Source organism: Anticarsia gemmatalis, chromosome 19 (genome assembly GCF_050436995.1).
Source record: "Anticarsia gemmatalis isolate Benzon Research Colony breed Stoneville strain chromosome 19, ilAntGemm2 primary, whole genome shotgun sequence".
In the NCBI taxonomy this organism is placed as follows: domain Eukaryota; kingdom Metazoa; phylum Arthropoda; class Insecta; order Lepidoptera; family Erebidae; genus Anticarsia; species Anticarsia gemmatalis.
Window position 1 is genome coordinate 10829154 of NC_134763.1, and position 26796 is coordinate 10855949.

Below are 26796 nucleotides of genomic sequence, written 5' to 3' on the forward strand. Positions count from 1 at the left end.
GTAAACAATGAATACAGACCAAACTATTATGGTTATTGCTCTTAAATTACTTGTCATAGAAATGTTGGTATATAAGATACTGTTATCAAAATAAACAACATTAAAATCCATTAATAAAACTAAATACCACATTTATTTCTCAAATATCCTTAATAAAAAATACATATTATATTTAAAATACACACGAATTAAATCAATTCTAAGAATGCTTATAAAAACTTCTATAATAATATCTAAACAAGTTATTTGCTAGTCGTTATTGTAATTTGAATTGAGTCATTAAAGACAGGAAATGCCTCAATGATTCACTGAAGTAGTTGAGCTTTTTACTGTTAACGATTAGTCGTAAAATCGTACGGTTATTTAAATAATATTGTTTGTTTAATTTAATTTTTGGGATAGGTAGAGTCGAATGACATTTAGATATTGTTAATTCAATCTGACGTTTCGATAAATTGCATTATTAATTCCTTGAAAAAAAATAAAGGTAAAGATTGTTTCCATTTTAGAATTGCCGACAGTAACTTGACACAATATGTTATTCGATTTCAACAGAAGATTTTTAATATATTGAGATTATTTTCATAAAATTCTACTTAAACTTATTATTTGTACAAATCAAACAACTTTCAGTTTAGAAATAAATTGTCAGATAACCTACTAAATAACGTAATAGCAAATATATGAAAAAAATTACAAAATTTAGTTTAGTAAGTTATTTAATAGTTATTCAGAAGTGGTTAAATCGGATCTAAATGTTATACAATTGGCATAGGAATATTTTACTAACTGCTTTAAAGACACTGACCAAAATATAGATAATATGCATAGCGACCCTGTGATAAATGTATGAAATAATAAAATTATCTAAATGGTTTGTAAACACTTTTATAAATGATGAAAGCTATAAAATTATTGACATCTATCTACTTCTATTCAAGAATCGTCCACAATAAAACTTAGTAACCAGATGAGGTATCACGGATACAAAGGTCACTGAACTATGATCTCACTATCATGACAAATTGGTATTGCCAAGTGTTTTAAGAGAACATTAATAATGTTTGTTTTTTTTTATAATTATACGATATGGGCCTCTTAAAATAAGATGGATTATATCAGTGTACAATACACTTCCATACGTACAATACATAACACGCCTGTTATACTTGAAGGTGTAGACTGATTTAATAGACATTGTATTTACAATGTCTATTAAATCAGTCCCATTTAATAGCTATACAATAACATCTATTCTATTACGTATAGAATTAACAACCTAAAATTGACGACAAATAATAATAAAGGTAGGTAGGTAATAAATTCCCGATTCATAATTGCAATAAGTATAACGTTTTTATGTTGACTTTTCCAAACATACAAATGAACTCAGCTACTTTAACAACAAACTGGGTTGGCGTTTTGACAGTTGTTATTCAGAGAGAAGATTACGTCTTGTTGGACTTTTTTTACAATATTATTACTAAAAATTAATGCTCAGGTGTCAATATAACGATGACCTCGACCTTACTTTCAACATTAACATACTAATAGTACTTGAGTTCCAGTTCAACTAAACCAATACAATGTCTAACAAAAATCAGACAACTTGTAGTGAAGTTTATTGGCAATTGTCTGAATATGTTTTATTGTAATATGTATCAATACAATAACTATTGCCTCAAGGAACTTATTGTAAGTCGTTTTTGTTGATACAATATTCGTCATTTTCTAAACATAAGAAGTTAAAGAAGACTGTTTTAGGATTATTTTTGTGTTTGTTTTGTGCTATTTGTATCAATTTCCAAAGGGGGTCTCTTAAAAATTTAATGTCTTATTTTTATATTTGTTTACATTTGACTGGTTGAAATTTTTGGGGTGTTTCTTGCTGCTTGCTATATTTGTATGGAAACATCTGATTTTTTTGTCTTTTGTCTCCATCAAACTCTTGCTCACGTTGTAATAAATTAAATGTAAATCAGACGTTTGAGGTCCAAAAATACTATCGTGTTCTCTGAGACATACGTCAAACATATCTAAAGAAAATCATTTTTACATTATTCGTAAACATTAATTAATTAAACCCAAAGCATTCGTAACTCTGTATGATCTCATAATATACAAACGCGGATGGTTTCTAAACTGAAAGGGTCTCCATGTCGCCTTGTCACTACACGACTGACAGTGACATAACCGTTCACCTTGTATAATACAATATCGTGATGTTTGAAATTTAAAGATAATGCATTCTTTTGTTCATTGTTTGTACACTTATTAGTTAAGTGCCTTAATTGAAACAGGTTTGTGAATTACTTTTGGTGTATGGTTTAATTACAAACTTCTTGTTGAATTCAATGCAATGAAAAATATCATAGGTACAGTGTTTTTAAGAATATGATGTTATAATTGAAAAGTTTACGAATTTAAATGATTGGTAACAACGAATTTGTAAAATATTTCATCAGCAACCTAACCTTTCTTCCAACTATGTTGGAGTCAGCTTTCAGTCTCACAGAATGCAGCTGAATGCTGGTGTATTAACGAGTATTTTAAAACATGCTGCAAATATATGGGCAACGTGTATCTAAAGAAAATTTTAAGCTTTACAAAATCATCAATCAATCGTCTTCTTATTCGACATAAATAAAATTAATTTATAATTGATAGAATTAATCTATAAACGATAAAATTTTCGACACAATCATAACTTAGTATCCGAATCAAAATCCCGTTGACAGCAATAAACCAGCAAAAGAACTTTTCAGATCAACTCGTAGAAAACAATAAAAACTTTCTTCAACTAATTTTCTTTATCACTGAGTACTTTGTCTTTTATTGCGAATGCTAAATTCCATTACAATCAGACACTCGAAATTTCAACGAAATGCCATTAACAAGTTTTTGGATAAAATTAAAATGTCTATAAAGTTCTTCAGGTCACATCTAGACTCTGTTGATGTAATGTCAAAGTTAATTGTAAGGCTTGATGCGCACATAACAGGCCTCGCCGATTTATATTTGTTAACCTGTAGCTCGATTCTCTACCACTATCGACTACCGACAACCGGCTAGCTATCGAGAAATTTTGCACGATAAACTCTTAGCTCTAATCAGCGCCTATAGCGAGCTTCGTAGGAACAATTTTGGCAGTACATTTAAAATGTCAAGCTCTCGATACTCGACAGTTACGATTGTAGAGAATCGTACTACTTACGTTATAACTCACTGCCCACGGTCGGTGTAATTCAATCGAAACTTTGGGTAAACACCTATATGATATCGTAAAATGGTATTTTCTATCGCGCTTAAAATCCGTGGAATTATAATATTATGTCAAATACTGTTGAATTTTATCAATCATTAAAACCGCTACGAAGACTTCTCTACACTTGTCAGCATTCAACATGTTCTGGTTCAATTCACTGTCACGTCATATGTCTCAAATTTTGTTAGATCAATACAGGTACGAACTACGAAAGGCCAAGTCGGTAACAGTCAATAAAATGCGGCAGCCGAGCGGTTTGTGATGCCCACATCCACATATTTTACTATGTCGCTCAGCTATAACGATTAATGTGTAACAAGCCTTACCTTTTTTATTTCATTTTGTTCTAAATTATCTGCGGCTCTTTGAGGCCAGTTATCTTTGAAATAAAAATTAGTGCTCAAAGTGGGAATACTAACTTTGACTTCAACTGTTCTTGGCAAGTTTGTATGAAGGTTTCTACTGGAACTTATATTTTATTATAAACCTCTATAGTATTTTCTTTAGAAGTGAAGTTTACAGTACAATTACATTGAATAATTAGTTCAAAAAAGAAAGAGTAAAGCATAAGTGAATTTATTGTTGATCAATCTTGCACAAAGCTTTTTTTGATCTACAAGTATCAATTTTGATGACAATATCTAAAATCATTACGCTGATTGTGTCATTTTCAGTCTCATGCTTTCAATATAACCTAATATGCTACTTAATTCTGCATTGGAAAGAGTAAGCCAAAGTCAAAAGTATTATTATGTTATATTTTGAGTGCATTACTAATTTCACCAAGATCCATAAATACAATAGATTTTACGTCAAACACTAACAAACATCCCCCAAAACAATCTTTCACATTTATACTATTCGAACGATATGCATCTCACATAATCTCTCCGTGACCTATTTACATTTTCGTTAAATCCCAAAACGAAAGCGCTAAGATTTCAATCAGTTGAATTTCAGATAGCCTATAATCTAGTACTTTGAATAGAGCTGTATTTCGATTTGTTCCTAGAATTGTTCGTTGTGGAGATTTGAAGTGAATTGGGTCAGTACACTCTTATTGCATCTCTGTAATGGTTACTGGGTTCCAAGTTTGCTTCTAGCTTTCCAAGTGTCGGTAGATTTTGGCGACTTGCAAACCCATTTACGGATATTTCGGGTGAATTGCTTTCTTGATAGTGTTTTTCGTTTGTGTTCAGTTTTGAGCTTGTAAATAAATACTCGTAAGATTGGTAAAAAGGAGACAATACTGCTATTATAATGTATTTATAAATAACAACAGTTTTATAATAAAAGGAGATAGGAATCATTATTTAGAAAAGGCAGCAGTTAATTTGTTGTTTATTAATTAAAAATATTTAAATCTGAATTACGATCGAACGAAATCTGATTTGGTTCCATATTTCGCTTTCACTTTGTCTCATACCTGCTGAAGTACTTCGATTCACTCTAAACAATTGCTCACGTAAGTAATACTTAAAATCAACAATTCAAATTGCAACAGCCTTGTAATATTTTTCCCAAAATAATAAATCAAATGGTCGACCACAGAACCAATTTATCGTGTGGGCATGAACAGTGACACCGCAAAGTTTATAATATAATATCCATACTTCCACAGATATAATTAAAATGTGAAAGTTTGTCTGTCTGCTACGCTTTCGTGGCTTTAACACTTAAACTATTTTGATGATACTTCGCATGGAGAATATGAAAAGCAAGGTCAAACGAATTTACTTATTTTTTACAGAAATTACCCAAGGACTAGAATATGTTATATCCTCACTCCATTCTAATTTTATAAATGCAAAGGTATGTATATTTATTTGTCTGCCTGTTTCACCGTCATTGCAAACTCCTGAACCAATTTTGATGAATTTTATTTCAAGCTTTATCGTACTCCTTTTAAAGTTATATTGTACGTGAACAAAGCCACATTGGTCAACTAGTATTACTATAATACATAAATAACACCACAATACCTTCAATGAAGGAGAAAAACATCGACGTAGGCGAATTGTAAGTAGGCAAGCAACTATAGAAGCTCCCACACAAGATTATCTATAGAAGTAGGTGTTTATTCGATTTCCGTGTTGAGTACAAATATACTACTTTTACGGATTAGTCGGATTTTGGTTGCCGAGGAAATGGGTGGAGAAATATCGTTATTGTGTTTTTATTATTGTGTTGTCGGTTCTTAGATGTTATATGTAGGCTTTTTGAGATTATTCGGCAATAAGTAGGAAGAATAAAGAGCTAAGCTTCGTTTTATATCATCGTGGAGGTTGCGTTAGGCGTATCCGACGCGTAAAAGCACAGACAAAAGATTATCTAGGTATTAAATAAAAATATATTATAAGTACAAAAACCTTTCGGGCTGTAAGGCTTTCATGGCTAAACTATGTTCATGAAATTTTGAACAGATATAGTTAAAACAGGCAGGAAATGTTTAGCACCTTTTTAATATTTAACAAATTTTGTTCTACGTTTCATACATAAAAAAATCTTAATTTGTCTACTACAGAACGAGTTAAATTAAATAGTAAGCAAGATCGTAAGTTAGTAGAATAAACATTCAAGTAAGAAAAAATATTGAACATTGTATTAGAATTTCAATATCTTCAAAAAAATAATTCTGAAATCCGATCGTGCGGCACTTTTGAAAGATTTCAAAAACTTTGCAAAAATTGAATTAAAGAATTTTTAAAGGGGTCGCTAGATACCAGTGGTCCACCCTTTGGCGATCCGAGGCACATAATTATTTTAAAATTCAGTTCGCTCGACTCTTTTCCTAACTCAATTTCTTTTGGAACAAGAGGTCCGAAAAGTTATCACAGTTTCATATAAACTCGTTACGTTTTCAAATAAAAATTTTTTTTTTCTTTAGTCTTAGTGAATTGGATAGAGATTTTTGAGACAGAACAAATGTTATTGAGTTTTGTTTTTATGGACTTATAGAGTTATTTTCTATTTATTCTTTTGCAATATAATAAAACAGTTTATAATAAAATCAAATTACACTTATTTATAGATAGTTGTTACTAACTTAAGAATCCTAGGGCACAACATCTTGACACACGTTTAAATAGGTTTTGTGTTAGCATACAATTATCAATACATGTAAATATTATCTCTATATATATACCGTTTTTTATCTTGTCGTTAACGAACGCCGACACAGCATGTTTTCTTTCTGAAAAACATGCTGTAAGAAATTTAGCTGATGGATTTGCAGATTTTACAACAGGCCGCCAACTTAACGTTAACCCGCCTTGGGACTTACCGTTTGACAAAATAAAACCATAATTATAAACATTAAATAAAACAATAAAACAAACCATTAAACCAGCAACAGCAATATCAGAAAACAACTTCACAAAATCGAAAGCCATAATTCAGGAACACATCGCGTGAATTACTTTCTATAATAAACATCAAATTATAAAATAAATGCGCGATAAGGCGTTCGTGCAATAAATAATCTTTGGCCGACTGTTACGTAAGGACCAAAACGTAAGGGAGGTAATTTTCCTCACTGCTCATTTCCTACGACGTGTTGTTACACACGGCATGATTATGTGGTAAGGTTAACGGTATTTTTAGATGGTAATTGGAGCTTGGTTTGTTTTGAGTCGTGTGATTTTTGTAGTTTAGCTTTTTGAGAAACTATTTTGTGAACGAGAAAAAAATAATACAATTTTTATCAGTTTGTATGAACAACAAAGTACAAGCTCTGCTTAGTTTGAAATCAGATGACCATGTGTGAGTTTAAGTATGGATTTTTTGCGTATTCCTGATTCGGCTAGCTAAATATAAGCAACTACTAATCCGCCGAGATTAATTTTCTGTGTATATTCACTTCACTGCAACAAAAACAGTAACCGAGACAAAACTAAACTCGCCCTTATCCATACAAACACAATGTTTGAACATCTCCAAATATATACAAAAAATTACTTACTTCACACAATGTATTATTTAATGGCAAACAGTTTTACTGCACGATAATGTTTACTGTAATTTCCATTGCTATGATTCTTCCAACACAAAAGACAAGGTCACTAAACTCACATAAGAAGTGGATTTCGTCTAAAAATAAGAACACGTTGAAATATTCATCCCACCCTTTATTTTTCATTGGAAGACCCGAAACCTCGTCAGTTAATACTTATAAAAGAAAAACCAACCGTGAATAGAAATAAGCTTTAATAAAAATAAGTTTTAATATAATATAAACGTGAATTTCGTAAGGACCGAACGGTTGTACGTGCTTGGTTGTCGAACCACTGATTTCGGTAACATTATGTGCCCGGATATCCGGCTTTTATTACCCTTAAATTATTCTATTTTATCGAACCTTAAGGTTTTATCTGCTTTCATATTCGGTTGTTTTTATAATCTGGATTTTTCGGGATGTGTTGTGTTTTTTGTTGCTGGATTTCGGATAAAAATTGGCTTATAGTTTGAGCAGGAATGTACAGTTGTAAAGCTAAAACATTGTTTGTGTTGTGGTGTAAAATACTTCTGTCGAAATAACTATTATTTCACTATTCGGAAAAGTGTAACATTATTGGCATCAACGCGATGGCTTTTATTATATTTTATTATATATGTCACCTACCAACACAAATTGTCAATCACTATTAAAATTTATACTGTTGCTTGCATTTTAGTCATAGTTTACAGCATTTGGGAATGATTACAAGTTCACCTGCTATTAGATGCGTAATATATAATCACAGATGTATCAAGCAGGCTTTAAAGGTGTACAGTTGACCTTCTTTCATCTAACTGATCAGTAATATAGAGGGTTTTCATTGGAACAATTTTTGAAGTACATTTTAAATGTCAAACTCTTAGGATTCGATAGTACTGACAGTACAAAATCGTGCTATAGTTCGATTAATAAATCATAAATGTCACACAAAAGTTTGACGCGAACACTAATAACCGGTCATAAAGTATCACATAGTGTGAATCGACGTTACTCGAAGTAAATGGGTCAACACGCTGGCTCGCGGCCGCTTACACGAAAACTTTTCACTTTATCGCCGATATGTGAAATCGAGTGAACACTTTGATTTGCAAGGGTGCTGTTAGGATGAAAATTTAAATCTAGTTTGAGGATGTAAAGAAACTAGGTTCGTAAAATAAATGACTTTTAAATTCTAGTATATATTTTTTTTGTCGCGTCTGTTTCGTTTGAAGGTTTAGGCAGATAATCAGATGTTTAAAGAATCAAGTTTTGTAGTTTATATAGTCAGTCATTTACCACCACATAACGCTTTAAAAGAGGCATGAAATATTTGTGAATGGAAAACAAAGAAAAATATGTTAGTAACATCGGTAGCTACTAACCTGTGAAATCATTTTTGCTTCATTCGCTCAATCCTAGAAGATATTTTTGATTGTATTCCTAAAAAATATTATTTTTATTTGGCACTTTTAACACTTATCCTCCTTAAATTGGAAGTAAAAACACGATTGAGACATTGCCCTAATTATTGCGAAATTTTCATGACAGAAAATTTTCATTACCTATTCAATCTGAAAACAATGGTTAATCTTTAAACTAAGCTATCAAATTTAATGAAACTGTAAAATCAGTGATCGGAGATTTAATCGCTAATCTTCAGTTATAGCCTCACCTTTCAGTTAAAACCTTTCCTGATACATTGTAGCCTTTGTAAGGCTTTGATATTGTGATTTTACGGGCGTTTTATGATTATTAGATGAGTTGAGGATTTGAAATTTCGATTTTAGTTGGTAGTTTCGTTTTGATGGTGCTACGATTATGTTAAAATGGGCTTAGTGAAAGGATGGCGGAATTATTTGATAATAAAAGCTACTTATTTTTATAATAGCAATCGAAACGATGACACAAAAACTCTGAAACAATGTTGAAGCCTAGAAATAAAAACATACCAACTATGGATGATGAGGATGAAATGACACTAAATAATTTTGTGTTTTATAACAAAAATAGTATCGTCTTTGAGTAACTGCTTTCAAATTGTATTTAATCTTCGTTCAACCCCGTTCTGAGTTAGTTACATATAGAAATCCCATTAACATTGCCATGCCAGTTGAGATTAGTTTTTTGAATAGCAATGAACGTAGACGTATGTAGGTCTGGACCTTTAATTGTGATTAAGCAACTAAAAGCCTTCATGCCTTATACGTAAACTCAAAGTTCAAACCTTACAAACCACGGAATATAAAATAGAAACAAGCATTCTTTTGATAAACAAATCATATCTAGCACATCGCGCTAGCATGTTCAATAATAATGTTCATGTTCAACGTTTTTGTACCTTTTCTCCAAAACCCCGTGACCGTCTCGACAAGTAGCGTGTCGGGGATACAACAATTTGTACAAGTGGATACTCAACCAATTTTAAACCTTATGTTTAGGTACTACAGTTGGTATTTGCGTGGTAGAGTAAAAGGTATTAGGGTAGTTATGTGATTATACAATGTATCGGTTGAATTGTGATATGGAATTTTTCTTGAACTACGATTACAGTGAATTTGAACTGTTATTGTAGTATTGCACTGCTATATTTTTAGAGAAAGTGGTTTTTGTTCTAAATAATTTATAACTTATAACAAAATATGTTTTTTCTGGCCAAATTTGTTAAGTGGAATTCAAAAAAACGATCATATTTTTACGATTTATAACAGCTTTAGCCGTATTATGTGATCAAGACATGAGTATGTCCTAAAATTAGAATTTGCAATGACTCCAACGAGGTCTCGTAGAAAATGTACAAACAAAATACCGATGATCACTAGTCGCAATAAACTTCCACTTTGGTCTCTTCAACCACCAAACCACCATTTACCATACGTGATACACAGCCAAAATCAATTCTGTTCTAAAATTCCTTTCTCTTCCACAGTGCCAACATCAGACGTGCAAGGAGTCCTGGGCAAGAAGGCATCACTACCTTGCGACATCCAGCCTCTGCACTCAGACGACGATGTCGTTATGGTGCTCTGGTTTAAGGAGTCCGATGGAGACCAGCCTTTGTACAGGTGAGAGATTTTATACTACAAGACCCTTTATCACGACTACTAAATAAGTGTTGGTTAGTTTATTAGGTGGAATTTTGACCGTTGCTTTTATAATTTTTTTGTCATTTTCTATGGGATAAGTTAGGTACCCCCGGTTTTTGAGGTACATATAGCGGTAGTTTATCTATTGAATAGCGTAAAAAGTTATATAAAAATAATGTATTGAATAGATAAACTACCGCTAAAATGTACCTCAGAAACCGTTAGACACTTCTATATTGAATAGTTAATTTAAAATATATGTTTATTGGAAAGCTGAACGTTTATCGATTTTTTGTACAAGAATTAATGCGAACATGCATTTTGGTCAGCTTGTGACTACGTGATGAAATGTATTTTTTCATATTTCATTCTCGAATCGTGGTCATCATTATAACTGACAGCTTTTTTGTAACCACAGACAAAATTTCGTCAAAGTTTATTTTTATATGTATTAAATAATAAATATGCAATGCAAATGTAATCTCCACTACCTAAACAATTGTATTCTAACCGGTGGCGTTATCTACTTTCTAACCTTTATTTACAAAGCAAAAAATAACTAACCAAACGGATTACAATATAACAGTGCAACTAAATTAGAACCTGACAGTTTAATATTACTAAACTTACCACTGATTACGGTTGCATGTCTACAATTCTTTGTTTTGCGATCATTAGTCGTGTTGCAAAAGTTTACCTATACTAAACAAAAATACATTGTATTCCATGCATTTTTAAATTTCCATACAACAATTTTACCGTGTTTCGTTAAAACTTTTGCCAGTACTTGAAACTATCATTGGCAAATCTGTACCACGATTCTCTACCACGAAAAAAAAATTATGACAATCGGTTCAGCGCCTCTAGCGGGCGTCGTAGAAACTATTTTTGCATTACATTATAAGTGTCAAACTTTCGATGTTTCCAATTGTAGATAATCTTGGTACTGTAGCGTGATTCTGTATGGTCGGTACTTCTGAGAATCGAGAGATTTGGAAGAGAATTGCGCGACTTAGAAAAGCCCGAGAATCATACACGGTGAGAACTATTTCACTCGAAACATAATAAAGACAAAATAAACCTCACGAAAACTGCATTGCAAATGTAAAGCAACTAAAGCATTAGAATTGCCCATAAATATTTAAATGGCTGACATAAATTTGAAAGAAAGAGGTTTTCCTACTGCACAAACTTCATTAAGTCTGTTTTAACTACAGTTTAGTCACAACGGAGACACTCATTACTTCCGCCGGATATTTAAGGCCGCAAAGGGATTTTTAAAATGTAATGTTACTGAAAATGTGGTTTAAAGTTTAATTATTTTGGGCGACTTGTTCTTAAGGATTATAGAAATTCAGTCTATTTGAAATTCTATGATGTAATATTATGGAAGTATCGATTGCCTCTGTGGCGCGTCGCAGGAGGTCTCCGATTCAAATCCTAAGTGAGGTCAAAAAGTCTTTTCTGAGAATTTTCTGTTAAGAATTTCTCAGAGATTGCCCAAAGTTATGAAGTTAAAGTCGTGGACCTTCATGCCTAGGTCCTGCACCTGACCTCTCACTGGTCATGTCGGTTATACGTCCCAACTATTAATGTATAACTTGAAAACCAATTTCCAAGTTTCTCTTCTAATCTCTAAATAACCGGAACGCAAAGCTATCGAGACATAAATATATTCTATTGTTACTGACACAGCGGTTTTCAAAAACCTAAGCAGCGTTTTTAAAACTCTAATACTTTTATTCTACTTAACAGTTACGACATCAGAGGCCGTTCCATCAACCAGCCGAAACTCTGGTCTGCCCCTACAGTCTTCGGCAACAGAGCGTTCTTCCGCGGCAGCGCCAACCCTGCTGTCCTCATGGTTGACAACGTGATAGCCAGCGACGCTGGCGTCTACAGATGCAGGGTTGACTTCAAGAACAGTCCTACTAGAAATTTGAAAGTTAATTTTACTGTTATAAGTGAGTATGGATTGTTTAATAATAATATGTTATATTGAAGATAGTGGCCGATTTCAATCATATGAATATCGATATGTCTATGTATATGTATAGGAGTAACAGATATTGCCTAATTACAAATCTATCCTTGTTTCAATGTCAATAGAGTTACGTATTTGGACAAACATTAACGTATTGTGACATTCATATAGGGTGTAAAAAACTCCGAATGTCAAAAATGTTCCAACAAATTTATTATTAACTTTTGCCGTATTGAACTTTAGCATTTGAATTAAAAACAATGCAATTTTTTTCAAAAGCAAAGAGCTAATGTGAAGAGCTAGCAGATAACAGTTAACACATTTAAGAACAGGTAAATGAAGCAAATACTACATTTGATTAGATTAATTAACATTATATCTGTTTTGTTCCCAGTACCACCAAATCGTCCAACGATATTCGACGCAAAGAGAAGAGACAGGACGAAACTAGTGGAGCCTTACAACGAAGGCTCTAACGTACTTCTAATATGTGAAGTTGAAGGAGGTAAGATTCTTAAAGCTACCTTACTCTTACTCTGCTTCTGTCGCAGAAACCGATAGTCCAACCACTTGATATAGAACTTTGAATGCAAGGATCGCGGCTGACAGAGATATACAAAATAATTAAGAATTTAAGACATCAGTCACTGCTGTGGATGGTTTCCCGTTTGCTACAGCTACTTTATTTTAGACATACACAGAAACATATATATACTTTATTTTAGATAAATCGTGCATGACAAAGCTCTCTACTGAGTTGTCAAAAATATAAAAATATAATTCTTCAGAAATTTTTGGTAACAGTTGTGTTTATCTTTAAATACAGAATCCTGAATATCACACTACCTTCTAACTACAAAACTACAGTTTACTCAATGCAGTTTTCCTTTGAAGAATAACAAACAAATGACTGTGATAAAACACAAAAAATAAAGATATTCATAGCCCAACTATATTAATAGGAAAATTATTTTCAAATTTATCACCCCGTAACAGCTTCGAAAGAAAAATGAAGGCATTATGATCGAACGATAATTTGTCAATAAGAATAATGATGTTGACCTCAAATCAACTGTTTCAATATTTTACTCAAAACTTTTTGAGGTACATCGTTTAAATGGGATTTTGGGAAGTTTTCGTAAAGTGGGTCAAAAGTTTTCATGGCGATAATTTGGTGAAAATTAAAGTTAATTATGTGTTTATAGTGACTTGTTTTAGTTTTGATTTTTTTTGTGTAGATTTCGTCATTATTGTCTGAGCGGTAGTGCATACGACTTTGAATCATGAGGTCTCAAATTCATCGCCTATATTGTGCAAATTGATTGTTTCTAATCATTTAAAAAAAAATGTTGGTTGCTCTCTATAACTCGTGTATAAAAGACTTGAGCATTATAAAAAGAAATCGACGTGGTTCTAATCCGAAACAAACCGATTATAAAGGACCATATTACAAAAGAACCGGCGCCTTCAAATTTTCTACAAAAAATCAAAAAAGCCGACCAATTAAAGGCAATAATTGTAGCCTTAGTGTTAAACAATAAAACATTCCAGCCCCATACAATTTGGGAGACAATAGCCCATAAATGATAAACAAACAGACGTCGTAGGCGTTAATGATGGGAATTGATGAGAAATGGTGTTATGACATCAATAGCGGTAAATCTCTTTAACGATAATCCGTGCATGACACTGATGGGGATGTCGAACAATGTTAATTTTTTGTAAATTTTGTCTTTTAAGGATTTTAAACTATCGCGACTTACACACATAATAATATTACAATGTAACGGGTCTTAAGCCCGTGACCATAGCCGATGTAATTCGATCGAAACGTCGGGTGAACAAATAAGGCATTCTAACCTTTAATTTTCAATCGCGTTTAATATTGCATATCTTTATATAAATTTCATACGAGAAGGTATCAACAGAAGCGTGCCGAAATACCCCACTTTAAAGTCTGTTATGCTGGTCTAATATAGGACGTCTCACATTTTTAGTACTTGGTTCGCTTTTTGCTAAACTTCCTACTACCAACTAACAACTAACTATGGAGAATATTCAAAGAATCAATGTAAGAAACCAGGTAAGATTTTATCTGATTCGGACATTGAACCCAAAATCTCACGATAACCAGGCAGATACACTAGCGCTCGGACCACAAAGTTAGTCAAATATTGTCTATTACTAATAGATAAATGAGTGGCCTATATATTTACGAACAGTTAGGAAGTCAGCTTAACATTTAAAAAACTTAACTTATTATAATTCCAACCAAAACAAACAATTAACAAATACCTAAACCAAAGAGCATTAAACAAAAAATCCCTTTGTTATCACAGCTCACTTCTGCTCATGGCAAGATAAAGTGCAAATACAGAATCCATTGTAATGGCACATCTCGGTATCAAAGAACTATAAGCTGCTTGTACTACGTTTGACGATAATAACGTTCCTGTATTTGAAGCAGGATAAGGACGGATAAGAAGCTATGTAAATCAACGTACCCTGAAGATATTTTCTTTAGGTATATTTTATTCATGTGTCGATTTCTGCTTTTGTAGGACTGATATAGACGGGTGTTGATTTGAAATAATGTGGAATGGGCTTAGGTTTTGTTGGTAAGCTATAGTTTCAAGTCTTAGGGCAATTTAATAAATTTAACTCAATAACAATGGATTTGAAATTTAGTTTATGTTGGTATGATAATAGTCAAAGTAAGTTTTGAATTAATATAATTTATTTTTTATGAAATCGATGATCTTTTTTTACTACAGTTAGGTACAGGTAGGCATGCTTTTGTTTCAGCTATTTCTGATAAAAACTCGTTTTAATAAAAACTGATATTTTGTTCGTTTTCATTTACGAATTATTTGATTCACTTTAAATTATACCAAACAAAAAATCTATTAAAGCACATTTTTATTGGATTTCATGATATTTATCACCGACTTCAAGAAGCGGACGAGGTTCTCAATTCATCGGAATCTTTTTTATATCACATTATTCTGTCTCAATCTACCTAATAATAACAACCAATATTCTTTCCCCAGGTCGTCCAAGACCGAGAGTGACATGGTACCTCGAGAACGTAGTGATAGACGACTCGTACGAGCAGCGTCCGGACGGCGTGACGGTCAACACGCTGACTTTCCCTAATGTTGGCCGGCAACATCTCAACGCGAGGCTTGTCTGCCAAGCTAGCAATACAAACTTAGCACAGCCTGAGACCAAAGTGCTGATATTGGATATTAATTGTAAGTAAATATTGTAGTTACCTATTTGTATTCAAGTGTGAGTTTCCTATTATTGTGGCTGCTGCCACTGTTTTTCTACTCGAAATGAATTGGGAACTTAGTTGTCCTTCTAGAACTGTTTTGATGCAAGATATGTGAGCTTTATTAGCAGTTATTGAGCACTTTTTCTCATTGCTGGTCAAATAAATTAAGTTCCTAACATTTTGAGGTAAACTTCAATGTTAACGTGAAAACAATTGTTACCAATGTAGATAACGAGATATTCCGAATGATTTAAGTAGGATACGGGAATTAACGCGAACACGCATTTTACCTCGAAATGCCTAACGTTTCGACGGTCACTGCCGTGGTCGCAGCAAGGTGTAATGCTTGTTGACGGTAATTCCGTATCCTATTATATATTAATCATGCAACGCAAAAGTTAAAAAAATATGACTTTCCGAATGATCAAATGAATTTTTATCATATTTCAAATTACACAACTAACTGAATCTCTTTGTTGCAGTAAAACCAATATCAGTAAACATTCTAACGAAAGAGAAGCAGGTGTCAGCAGACAAGAGGTACGAAGTTGAATGTAAGACGACAGGTTCAAGACCCGAAGCCTACGTCACGTGGTGGAAGAACAACAGACAATTGAAGAGGATGGCTAAGAATGTAAGTGGATATAAACTACTTGATACTTTGATGCAGAATTTGTTATAGCAAATCGTATATAAAAGATTCGGTAAAGGATCTATGAGATTTTGTTGTACTACAATATAAGCTTGTTCAAAAGTCTCTAGCTACCAGATAACTGCTTAGTAGTATTCGAGCTTAATATATTTATGTGAAGAAACGAATCTTATTTGCGCTCTGTAGTTCTTCATATTAAGTCTTTTCTTTTCACGCCGGGATATTTTTAGGAAAAAATGTGCATTATTTAATAGAGGTCGGTTAGCCCTCATCAAAATGACACCGGGTCGATGACAGTTTATCAAAAAGGCCTTTATTAATAATAGATGTATTTTTATTATCCCATTCTAGGGAGGATTACATAAGAGGATACTCTAGACCTACTTTTAGATACACAGATCTTTGTTCCGTGTAGGAATTAAGGCCCCTTGGCAGCTGCAGTAGTAGCGATTTGCTCACCAACAGTCAATTCAAAAATTCTTTTTATATCTAAAACTGTTATAAAATGCAAATATGCCTAGTTTGACAATTTAGCACAGAGCCTGGTATTCACGATCTATCTTGATTGTATTTAATAAATCTATGTATTTAAAAATAAAGCAGCTGTATCAAACAGGCCACCATCGATTGCATATGCGTACGGGTCACTGATGTTCTTAATTTTGAATTTTGTATACCTACGCAGAACCTTGAATTGCATTGCATGCAAGACTCTTTACTAAGCTATTAAACTATAATAACGCATCACCATCAACGATAAATCCAAAACTAAAAACAACTACGATAAATAAAGATCTAAACCCAACAAACCCTCTTTATTTAAATCACGAGCATCGCAATCACTTCAGAGCAAACAATATCCGATGCAATTTCATCTAAAGCGCATCTTTTCACAGTTTTCCGAGAACAACGAGACACTCAGCGTGCTCAGCTTAGTCCCGGGCGTTGAGGACGATGGTAAATATTTGACGTGCCGCGCTGAGAACAAACATATACAGGACTCGGCGATAGAGGACAAATGGAGGCTTAATGTGCATTGTGAGTATTGATGCTGGTCTCAATGTACTTTGTTTGTGGAAAACGTATTAATGGGCTATTTTAAAAGGACTTATCTCACTTTAATAAGTATAAGATATGTGTCCTTTTAAAATTGCATAATTATGGTTTAAAATTTTTTGCTTGTGTTTTGTTTGTCAATGTATGTTGTATATTGGGTGATTATAATAGTGTCCTTCCTTCAGTAAATAGAGTAGGAATGTGTGGATTATGTTTGAAATAAATCGAGGCTTAATGTGCATTGTGAGTATTGATGCTGGTCTAAACCTACTTTGTTTGTGGAAAACGTATTAATGAGCTATTTTAAAAGTGCATATCTCGCGTAAAATAGAGATAAGATAAATAATATGTGCGTTTGAAATAGCATGTTTGTGTTTTTCAATTGTTTTTTTTCTACTGGTTTGTTTGAGAATGTTTGCTATTGAGAAATGTGAGGTTATTGAGGTTTTCTTTCTTGAAAAGATAGTGGAGGATAGTGTGGGATTATGTTTGAAAATATTGATATAAAAATATTGATATTATTTGTTGATTGGGTCTGTTATGTTTTATATGAAACGCGAGAAACGATTTATTTGAATAATAAAAATACTATTGAAATGTGTATGTTCTTGATGAATGCGAATGGGGGGGCTCTTAGTGAGTAACAAGGCATCTAATAACATAGAAAGTACTTCTTGAAGGCTTTGGCGTATTACGACATTGAAGTTATACTTTTGATTTTGAAAAATCGATATGTTTGCTTTAAACTAGTTATTATTTACCGTTGCTTTTGTAATACAATCACTACATGTTCCAGAAAATATTTCATTACACAGTCACGAATAAATCTTACTTAGTACATCATGTGAACATACTCCAAATGTCAGTCACCTTTCAGCAAAAGCTTCCAACAAGTTTAATAAGAAATATTAACTTTAAAACAAAATACAACTTCTTCAATATTTCGTTGTACAAATTATCATGTAATACAAGTGCTGGAACATGTATTCTCTTGTAAACTTCACTGATAGGACGCCTTCGGGAGCTTGTAATGAAAAAACTAATTCTAAACTAAACATCGAGTTTGGTTTTTGAACACGTGTCCCTACCACTGTATTAACAAGTTATAATTTGACTGTTTGGAGGGTTGGTAAATGGTTGAATTCTGATGTAGATAGTTGGTTAAATGTTGTTGTAAATACAATGTAGTAGATGTCAGCGAAATTTGTTGAATTTTGTGGTTTAATTTGTATTTATTTTAGAATAACTAAATTATTTTGTTTGTATGATTGTGTTGTGATATAAAATATTGAGGTTTACTAAGTAATGTGTGTAAAATTTACTTATCCGTGGGACCGTGGGTATAACAGATCAACGAGAAAGAAAACAGCAAAATTGGTCCATTATAAATATGTGGATTTGACACGACATGCTTATTTAATTTCTTTCACGAGGTTACTTATATATTCTCATGAAATAATTTAATTGATAGCGCGATATATTCGCCGCTAGGTGACTATATCACACTATAAGCTATAGGGTACAATAAAGATAAGTTACGAGTAAAATAATATAACTCAAAAATATTAACTTATAATCCATACTAATATTATAAATGCGAAAGTAACTCTGTCTGTCTGTCTGTCTGTCTGTCTGCTACTCAATCACGCCTAAACTACTGAACCAATTTGCATGAAATTTGGTATGGAGATATTTTGATACCCGAGAAAGGACATAGGCTGTTTTCTACCCCGGGAAAATGACGCATTTCCCGGGAAAATTCAGGTGGCGAACGAAGTCGCGAATAATCAATATTATAATGACATTAAATTAACAAAATTCCGTTGTCATGGCAACTGTTTTAATGGCGGATATGCCTTAGCGCGACTTCGTTATAACAAGATATATAAATAATTTTAAGAATATTTTTCGTGAAAAAAAAGCATATTTTATATCATCACGCTACGACCAATAGGAGCAGAGTAATTACAGTAAAAAAGTGTTACAAAAGCGTGGAAAATTCTGACCCATTCTCTCTTATGTAACGCAAGTGAAGTTGCGCGGGTCACAAAGAAAATATAAACAATAAATTCAATTTATGTTGTTTATCTAAGTGACTTAGATATAAAAAAAATAATAGTTACAATAAAACACTTTCAGGATTATTTGTTGTAGATTTACATAAGTGACTTAAATATGAAAAAATAATAGTTGCAATAAAACAATTTCAGAATTATTTGTTGTACATTTACAGTATCAAAATCTGGCAACCTTACTCTATCATCATCTCACTAATTCTCATACTCAACTTGTGATTGGATAACTTCTAACTTGTTCCAACTTTCTTTGTTCAAACATTGTTTTTCTTCAACTATAAGAGTTAGAAGTGCCTTTATACAGCTTACTTTAAATTGAGATGTTATGAATCGATAGAATCAATATTTTTGTAGCGATATTGCAATTTCGTTTTGATGAACTGAAGTGTGTTATTTTATGAAATATTTGAGTATTGTTTCAGTGCAGTTAGTTTGACTTTATGATGAAAAAATAATGTATCTTAATGATAAAGAAATATATATTTAGGAATATACTTTGGAGTTCTTTTTACTTGCACTCTCGAGATCTTTTAGTTCATGTTATGAGTTTACTAACTGCACAGTCTACTGAAAATTCTATGCTATTCTTATAACACCAAAAATAGCAGAATGACGTGTTTTTGCTTAAAATACTCATTTAACAAGAAAAACAAGGGTTTCCTCCCAAACGAGGGAGAGGGTTTAGACCTTGAGTCTATGATTTATCAGCATACGAATGAGTTAAAATTACTACTTTACCTACAGTACAACCTACAGTACAACAATAGGTACATTTATCAACACCACTTTAATTATACCTTTCTTCCACAGATGTTCCTATAGTGGACCTAAAGATGGGCTCCAATCTCAACCCTGATGAGATCAAGGAAGGTGATGACGTGTACTTCGAGTGCACTGTCAAAGCAAATCCCAAGACTCATCGTTTAGTGTGGTTCCATGGTGTAAGTAAAAATAAAACTTGAATACTTCTTGTTAATTTGCATTGGTTGCTGTAGAAAAATGGTGTATTTAAATAAATACATTATGTCTTTAAATACATTTCATTGTCTTGTTTTTCAATAAATCATCAAATGTTGATTTTTTATTTTCATAGCTAGTACAATATAATATTACGAACGCATTGCACATAGTGATATCAGTAAATATCATCCTTAGCAGCCTCCAAACAATATCATACCTAAAAAGCTTTATAGTAACAAGACAAGTTTAAACTTCTGAACTCATGAATACTTTGTTAGTTTATTTTATTTAAAATTACCGATATCTACACTAAAACATGAAATCATTGATAAATTTTGACTAAAAACAGATAATAGATCTTTACAAATGAATTAAAAAATATTAATACTTTTCATTTTACTTGACGATTTCAAGCCATATAAATTTCATATATGAATTCCTACAGAATACCGAGATCTATCACAACGAGGGCGCCGGCATTATCCTGAGCGCACAAAGCTTGGTGCTGCAGAGTGTCACGCGGGCGGCGGCGGGAGATTACACTTGTATGGCGGCCAACAGCGAGGGGAAAGGCACCAGCAATCCTGTCACTTTGTTGGTTCGATGTGAGTATTTAGCTTTTAATATAGGCCTTTAATAATCTGATGTGTTATGGATCTCTGCTGGAGTTAAAGAGAGAAGAGCAATTTTAGAAAGACTGACTCCACTTCCATATGAACATAGCATAAATGAGAGTGAGTTTAAATTCTATATTTATAGAATTGTTTTCAATATTTTGACGACCAAAGATATGTACAAAGAGGTGATTCAGCTCGTCAAATTGCAATAAATTAAAGCTCATTTAAGGCTAGGTAATTCGATAGTCTTTTCTTAAAATTTAAAACAAGATGGTTGGTTCTAAGTCCACGTCTTTAGCAAGATTTTGCAGAATGTCATATAATTTGATACTGTCTATGATATGAAAATTCGTATCTCCACTTCCACTTGAGGAATTAACTAAACTAAAAATCTGCGATTGTGACATAGTCGTAACATGACCAGAGAAGTAATGTGACGAACACAAATCACAACATCAAATAATTCAAATTTGCATATACCTGTCTTAAACCAAAAACTCTGCATATCTCACTGCACATACAAACAAACAAAATATCACAGAACTTGTGCTAACGAAGTGGCACAAAGTTGCGGCACATAGGTACTAGTGGCACATGCCTTGACGCTATCTCAGGAACTGGCATTAGTGCAGATGCGAATGTCATAGGGGACTTACAACAGGGTTGCCGAAGATTACAATATTTGTAAAGTACTGAAGAGTTCACGATATTTATTACAAAACCACCTAAAAATTAAATAAATTATCGAGATATTATTTGAATAAAATAGATTATTATGATGGATAAGGAATGTAGTATGTGGAAAATTGGGACTATGTTGACTATATATGTTGAGGTTTCCATCAAGACATGGTTTTGCTCCATAAATAATTATTTCCTATAACGACCGGTTTCACCATTTCTCAAAGTTTATCAAGTGGAATTTTTTCCATGTTCTGTCGTTGGATACGTTATCTGACTGTGAAACTGGCCGTCAATCTTCTTGTAACAGTCAAGATCCGTGAATCGTTAATTCGCCAAAATTCTGTTCAACTTGTTTTATAAGGACCAGTGAAAACTAACGTACAATTTATTCAATAGCCTACCATAGTTAAAATAAGCTCTATTTAAGATAAAATGTTGCTAAAGCAACTCCGTAGTTGCAGTAAAGGAATACAAAGTAAACAAAATCCAGCTACGTATAGGGAAAGAAAAACCAAAATGAATATTTAATCAAGACATGCACGTTTTGGTTCGTATAAAAAAGTAAAATCTCCCATGCCCAGTAAAATGTTGGCTTTAGTTGTCCCATTGAATAATAAAATAAAAGAGTCATGGGGGAAACCGAGAGATTTCATTTCGTATGGTTCTGAATAAAGAAAATCTGGAAACAAATTGGATAGATTTTGCCGTTTGTATTGGAAGTTTAAAGTTACAATTATCTGATTAGACGTTGTCTTATTTATTGAACTGTAATGGAATGGAATAATTTTTGTTTCGTATAGCAAAGTAGGAAAATAAAATTGCCTCCAATCAAGTGAATGCGTATTCAATTTTATTGAAATAACAATTGATTGCATAGGACGTGGTCCACGTGTATAACTAATAAGAAATCGGAACCTTAACTTTCTTGTTGCCATTAGCAGGTATATTATATTATTTGGTAGTTAATTTTCGTAAAATAAAATCAGTATATTAAAAAACCGTGGTTACCAAAAAATAACTACAAAAATTAACTTCTTCCCTCAATATGCTAATAGAAAACCCAACCCCAAATTTTTTAAAAACTTACCACCTCATAAACAGCTTTACAAACGACCTTCTTTCTCAAAACCCTCAAGTCTTAATTCAATTGTATCCCCATATTTATCAACTCCCAGCCCTGACTTGGTTCCATTCTCGGTTAACAAAATTTTAGAGTCAGTTAGATTGCTTGGGGACTGCATTCGGTTCGTTTGAATAATGCTTTAGGGAAAGATGTTGAGACAGTTGCAAAGCAAGAGATAAATAGTTTGCGTTATTATCGTATGAATTCTGAATAAAGAGCAATGATTTTAGATGGCGAGACGATTATTTTGGTCTTACATTGTATGAATACCTCTTTATATAATGTAGGATGGGTTTTCTTATGACGAAACCTACTTAAATTTAATTTTGTTCTCACTTGAAATTTAAGATTTAAAATCTAAATAAAATACTCTAATACTAAATCAATATCAATTACGGTAGCATATTTCTTATAGTAGTAATTACCATGTTTCCGAAAAAAATTAACAGATTATAGTTTTTCCATAATTATAGATTAAACAAACTAAAAATAATACAGTAACGAATCTTGAAAGCAAACACTACGAAACACCCAGAATATTATCATTTAAACTCAACAAAATTATATTAAAATTTGTTGCGTCGTTGCTAAACAAAGAGGCCTTAAAATTCCCCTGGGGGTCCCGTAAAATCGTCGCTGTTTCCGTCAACCGCGGAAGCAGCGTAAAAACCTGAGAAAATGCAATTTACTTGCAAAATGGATGAGGGGTTGCACGTCGGACCCCGAAATTGTCCTTTTATATAAATAGGAGTCTGTTTAATGGCCTCCAGATGGGTAAAAGTTGTGTGAGAGCAAAAATAAGCCCCAAAGAATCTTATTAAAATATTCTAATATAGAGGAAATTGTGGCTTAGGGTACTCTTAAGCTGGGATTAGGATTGGTACACGTTTATATTGTATTCAATGGATGAGATTAAGATTTTAGTGGTGTAGTTCGTGACCTTGATTTTCGCTTCCTTTATAAGGATTAAGACTTGACTTCAAATAAGATGGCTGTTTCCTTGCTGGTATAAAATGACATTGATAAAGATTTTATATCCGAACTTTTCTTTGATTATTTGAAAATGTGACGATATCTTTTAAAATTATTTTTCATTGCTTTGAAAAATAGGAACATATTAGAATTAGCTTTGCTGATATCAAGTTTAAAGTCGAATACAGTGTAAATATGAACCAAAGCAAGGAAAATAATCTATACATAGGCATGATCCAATACATAAACCACCAGACACAAAATCCATAAATTATATGACCTACGACTGCAACAAAACAAACTGATTCTTAGTATCAAGCTCAGCTAAACTTACTCTCACTGCCCCGTCTTCAGTTAGTTGTCGTTAAAAGTACTCTAAGTGTGCATTGTGTTGCACTTTTATAACGATGGCCGAGTTCTTCGCTGTCTTTCTTCTAGGAAATTTAATTAAAACTTTCTTTTGAGATCGTCGCCTTTGATTTTTTTGCACTTTTTGGTTGTTTATAAGACTTTTTGTCTTCAAGATATGATAGACAACAAATTATGTGTATGTACATAACGTCGGTTACGATTTTACTCATAAACAGGTGAAGAGAAAATTTACAGCGTAATAGATTAGTTTTGAACTCGAAGCCTAACCCTCAATTCGAGGGGAAAACCAGCAGTGGGACAGTAATAAGTTTCAATAGAAAAAAAACAATTATCTCACCATATTTGAAGTGGTTTCAAAAGCCCTTGTCATCTTGCTGGGCAGTTGCACTTGGTATGAAGGCGAATCATTCTAAGGCATTATGTTCTACGAGATGACAATTCTCTATAATATATAACTTTTTCAGAGTTCTCAAAGACTTTTCATTTCCTCAGACGCTCCAGTTTGTGCAGAGAGAAGAGATGGCGAACTCTTCGGGGCTCTGAAACAGGAGACGGTATCATTACACTGTTCGGTTGACGCCAACCCAGCGTTAGTGTCCTTTCATTGGACGTTTAACAATTCTGGGGAGCAGACGGAACTACCACCAAAGTAAGTACTATGCCAAAAACAATGTTAAAATGCTTTCTGCATACACGTTATACATATTTGAAACTTTCTTATCGCCTGCATTCTTTGAGTCTGTTCACATAATATGCGTTGAACGCGCGTTTTTGCTAATGCGTGTTAGCATGTGTACGGCTTGAATAAAATGATTGTACGTTGAACGTTGAAACGTCGGGCAGCAAATAAGGTATCTTAACCTTTAAATTTTCAATCACGTATAAGACCCGTTGCATTATAATATTAAAATGATTGTAGTTGTAAAAGCTCGTTAACAAAACGCGCGATTGGCGATTGTCATGTGAATGGGCTCTTTGTTTTATGTCTTCAGGTTTTTTTTCCTTTTTTTAAATCATTGACTTTAAAAATATTACTCGGAAGAAATAAAAGTTAAAGCCAAGGTATTCCTCAAGTTCCCGAATAAAATTTGTTGACAGCGACTTCAAATTGTATTTCTCTTTCATTTTAAGCAATTGCTTTGTTCCTAGTTGGAAAATAATAAATAAAACTGCCAAGAAACAAACGTATACTTACTTCTAATTAGGTATCGAAACAAACTCTTAAGAACTGTCACAAAGTTTGTACTTTAACAATTTATTGTTCTTAAAGCTGACTACTTTGTAAACTAAATTGGAAACAATAAACTCTGCATTAGAAGTGTTTAAAACATTCCTGTTGAAATAAACAATACTATAGGAAATAATTGTTAGAATATTAAAACACATTTTTATAATAATATATTTCCTACTGTAGCACGATTCTGTACAGCCGATACTTTCGAGTAGTTTGACATTTAAAGTGTACTGCAAAAATAGTGTCTTCCGTCCATTGACGCTGAACGCTTCAGACAAAATTCTTCGATAGCTAGCCAGTTGTCAGTAGTCGACATTGGTTCAGGGTCGTGGTACTGGCTACCTCCGAGTGGCTAAGCCTATCAGTATCTTTTCACCTCAATTTTTTTTAATGTTTCGAATATAAAACAACGTGCTTGCCTCCTATCTATACTAATATTATAAAGCTGAAGAGTTTGTTTGTTTGTTTGATTGTTTGTTTGTTTGTTTGTTTGAACGCGCTAATCTCAGAAACTACTGGTCTGATTTGAAAAATTCTTTCAGTGTTAGATAGCCTATTTATCGAGGAAGGTTTTAGGCTATATATCATCACGTTACAACCAATAGGAGCAGAGTACCAGTTAATGTTACATAAACGGGGAAAATTTTGACCCATTCTCTCTTATGTGACGCAAGCGAAGTTGCGCGGGTCAGCTAGTATTTTATACACCTTGAAACGAAAGGAAGACAAAAATATGATTAGTTCATTTCTTTTATACAGGTTGTACAGCAGTCACGGTCACACTTCCACATTGAACTACACTCCAACGACTGACATGGAGTATGGAACTTTGGCCTGCTATGGAGAGAATGCTGTAGGGCAGCAGAAGGTGCCATGTTTGTTCCAGTTAGTCGCTGCAGGTAAGATTAGACAACTCTATCACTTAGAATGAATCTTTGAATCTAATGTGATGTTTAAAAGGATATTTAAGGAGGTTGACAGTGTTTCGCCCTACATAAAACTCGAATCACTGGTAAACTACTCCTTCTTGGATAAGGATCAAAAATTACTAAAATCTTCCACGTATATAAATTTCTACCCAGCATATTTAAAAAGAAACACTACATACGGCCAGTTTCTTTATACATATAAATAAAGCGCTAAAGCCACTTTTGTGTACTTGACATTTATGTAGTACAGGCAAATCTGTTTCTTCATAAAACTATTAATAAATTTGTCTGTTGACCGTCATTTTTACTTTACCGCTATATTTTTGGCTGTTGCATTGGATAAAAAAACTGAAGAAATATGTAATGTGCACTCTTTTCCCCAGGTCGTCCATTCCACCTTCAGAACTGCACAGTAGCAAATCAAAACATAGACTCATTGAACGTCGAGTGTGTGGAGAACTTCGATGGTGGCCTTCCCCAGACCTTCCTCATGGAGCTGCTGGAACTACCCTCACTTATTGTAAGAATCAAACTGAT

General features: G+C 33.0%; 1 protein-coding gene across 1 annotated transcript in view; it reads left to right on the forward strand.

The window, feature by feature from the left end:
* Positions 1-26796, forward strand: part of side-IV (sidestep IV transmembrane protein) — a 269014-nt gene that overhangs the window by 228412 nt on the left and 13806 nt on the right. Inside the window, exons 4-14 of the mRNA XM_076126889.1 lie at positions 10168-10303; positions 12080-12288; positions 12703-12813; positions 15359-15562; positions 16068-16219; positions 17134-17275; positions 20179-20309; positions 20774-20933; positions 24589-24745; positions 26090-26229; positions 26643-26779. Of these exons, the coding sequence (XP_075983004.1) occupies positions 10168-10303; positions 12080-12288; positions 12703-12813; positions 15359-15562; positions 16068-16219; positions 17134-17275; positions 20179-20309; positions 20774-20933; positions 24589-24745; positions 26090-26229; positions 26643-26779 (1679 nt within the window). The remainder of the gene's footprint in view (positions 1-10167; positions 10304-12079; positions 12289-12702; positions 12814-15358; positions 15563-16067; positions 16220-17133; positions 17276-20178; positions 20310-20773; positions 20934-24588; positions 24746-26089; positions 26230-26642; positions 26780-26796) is intronic.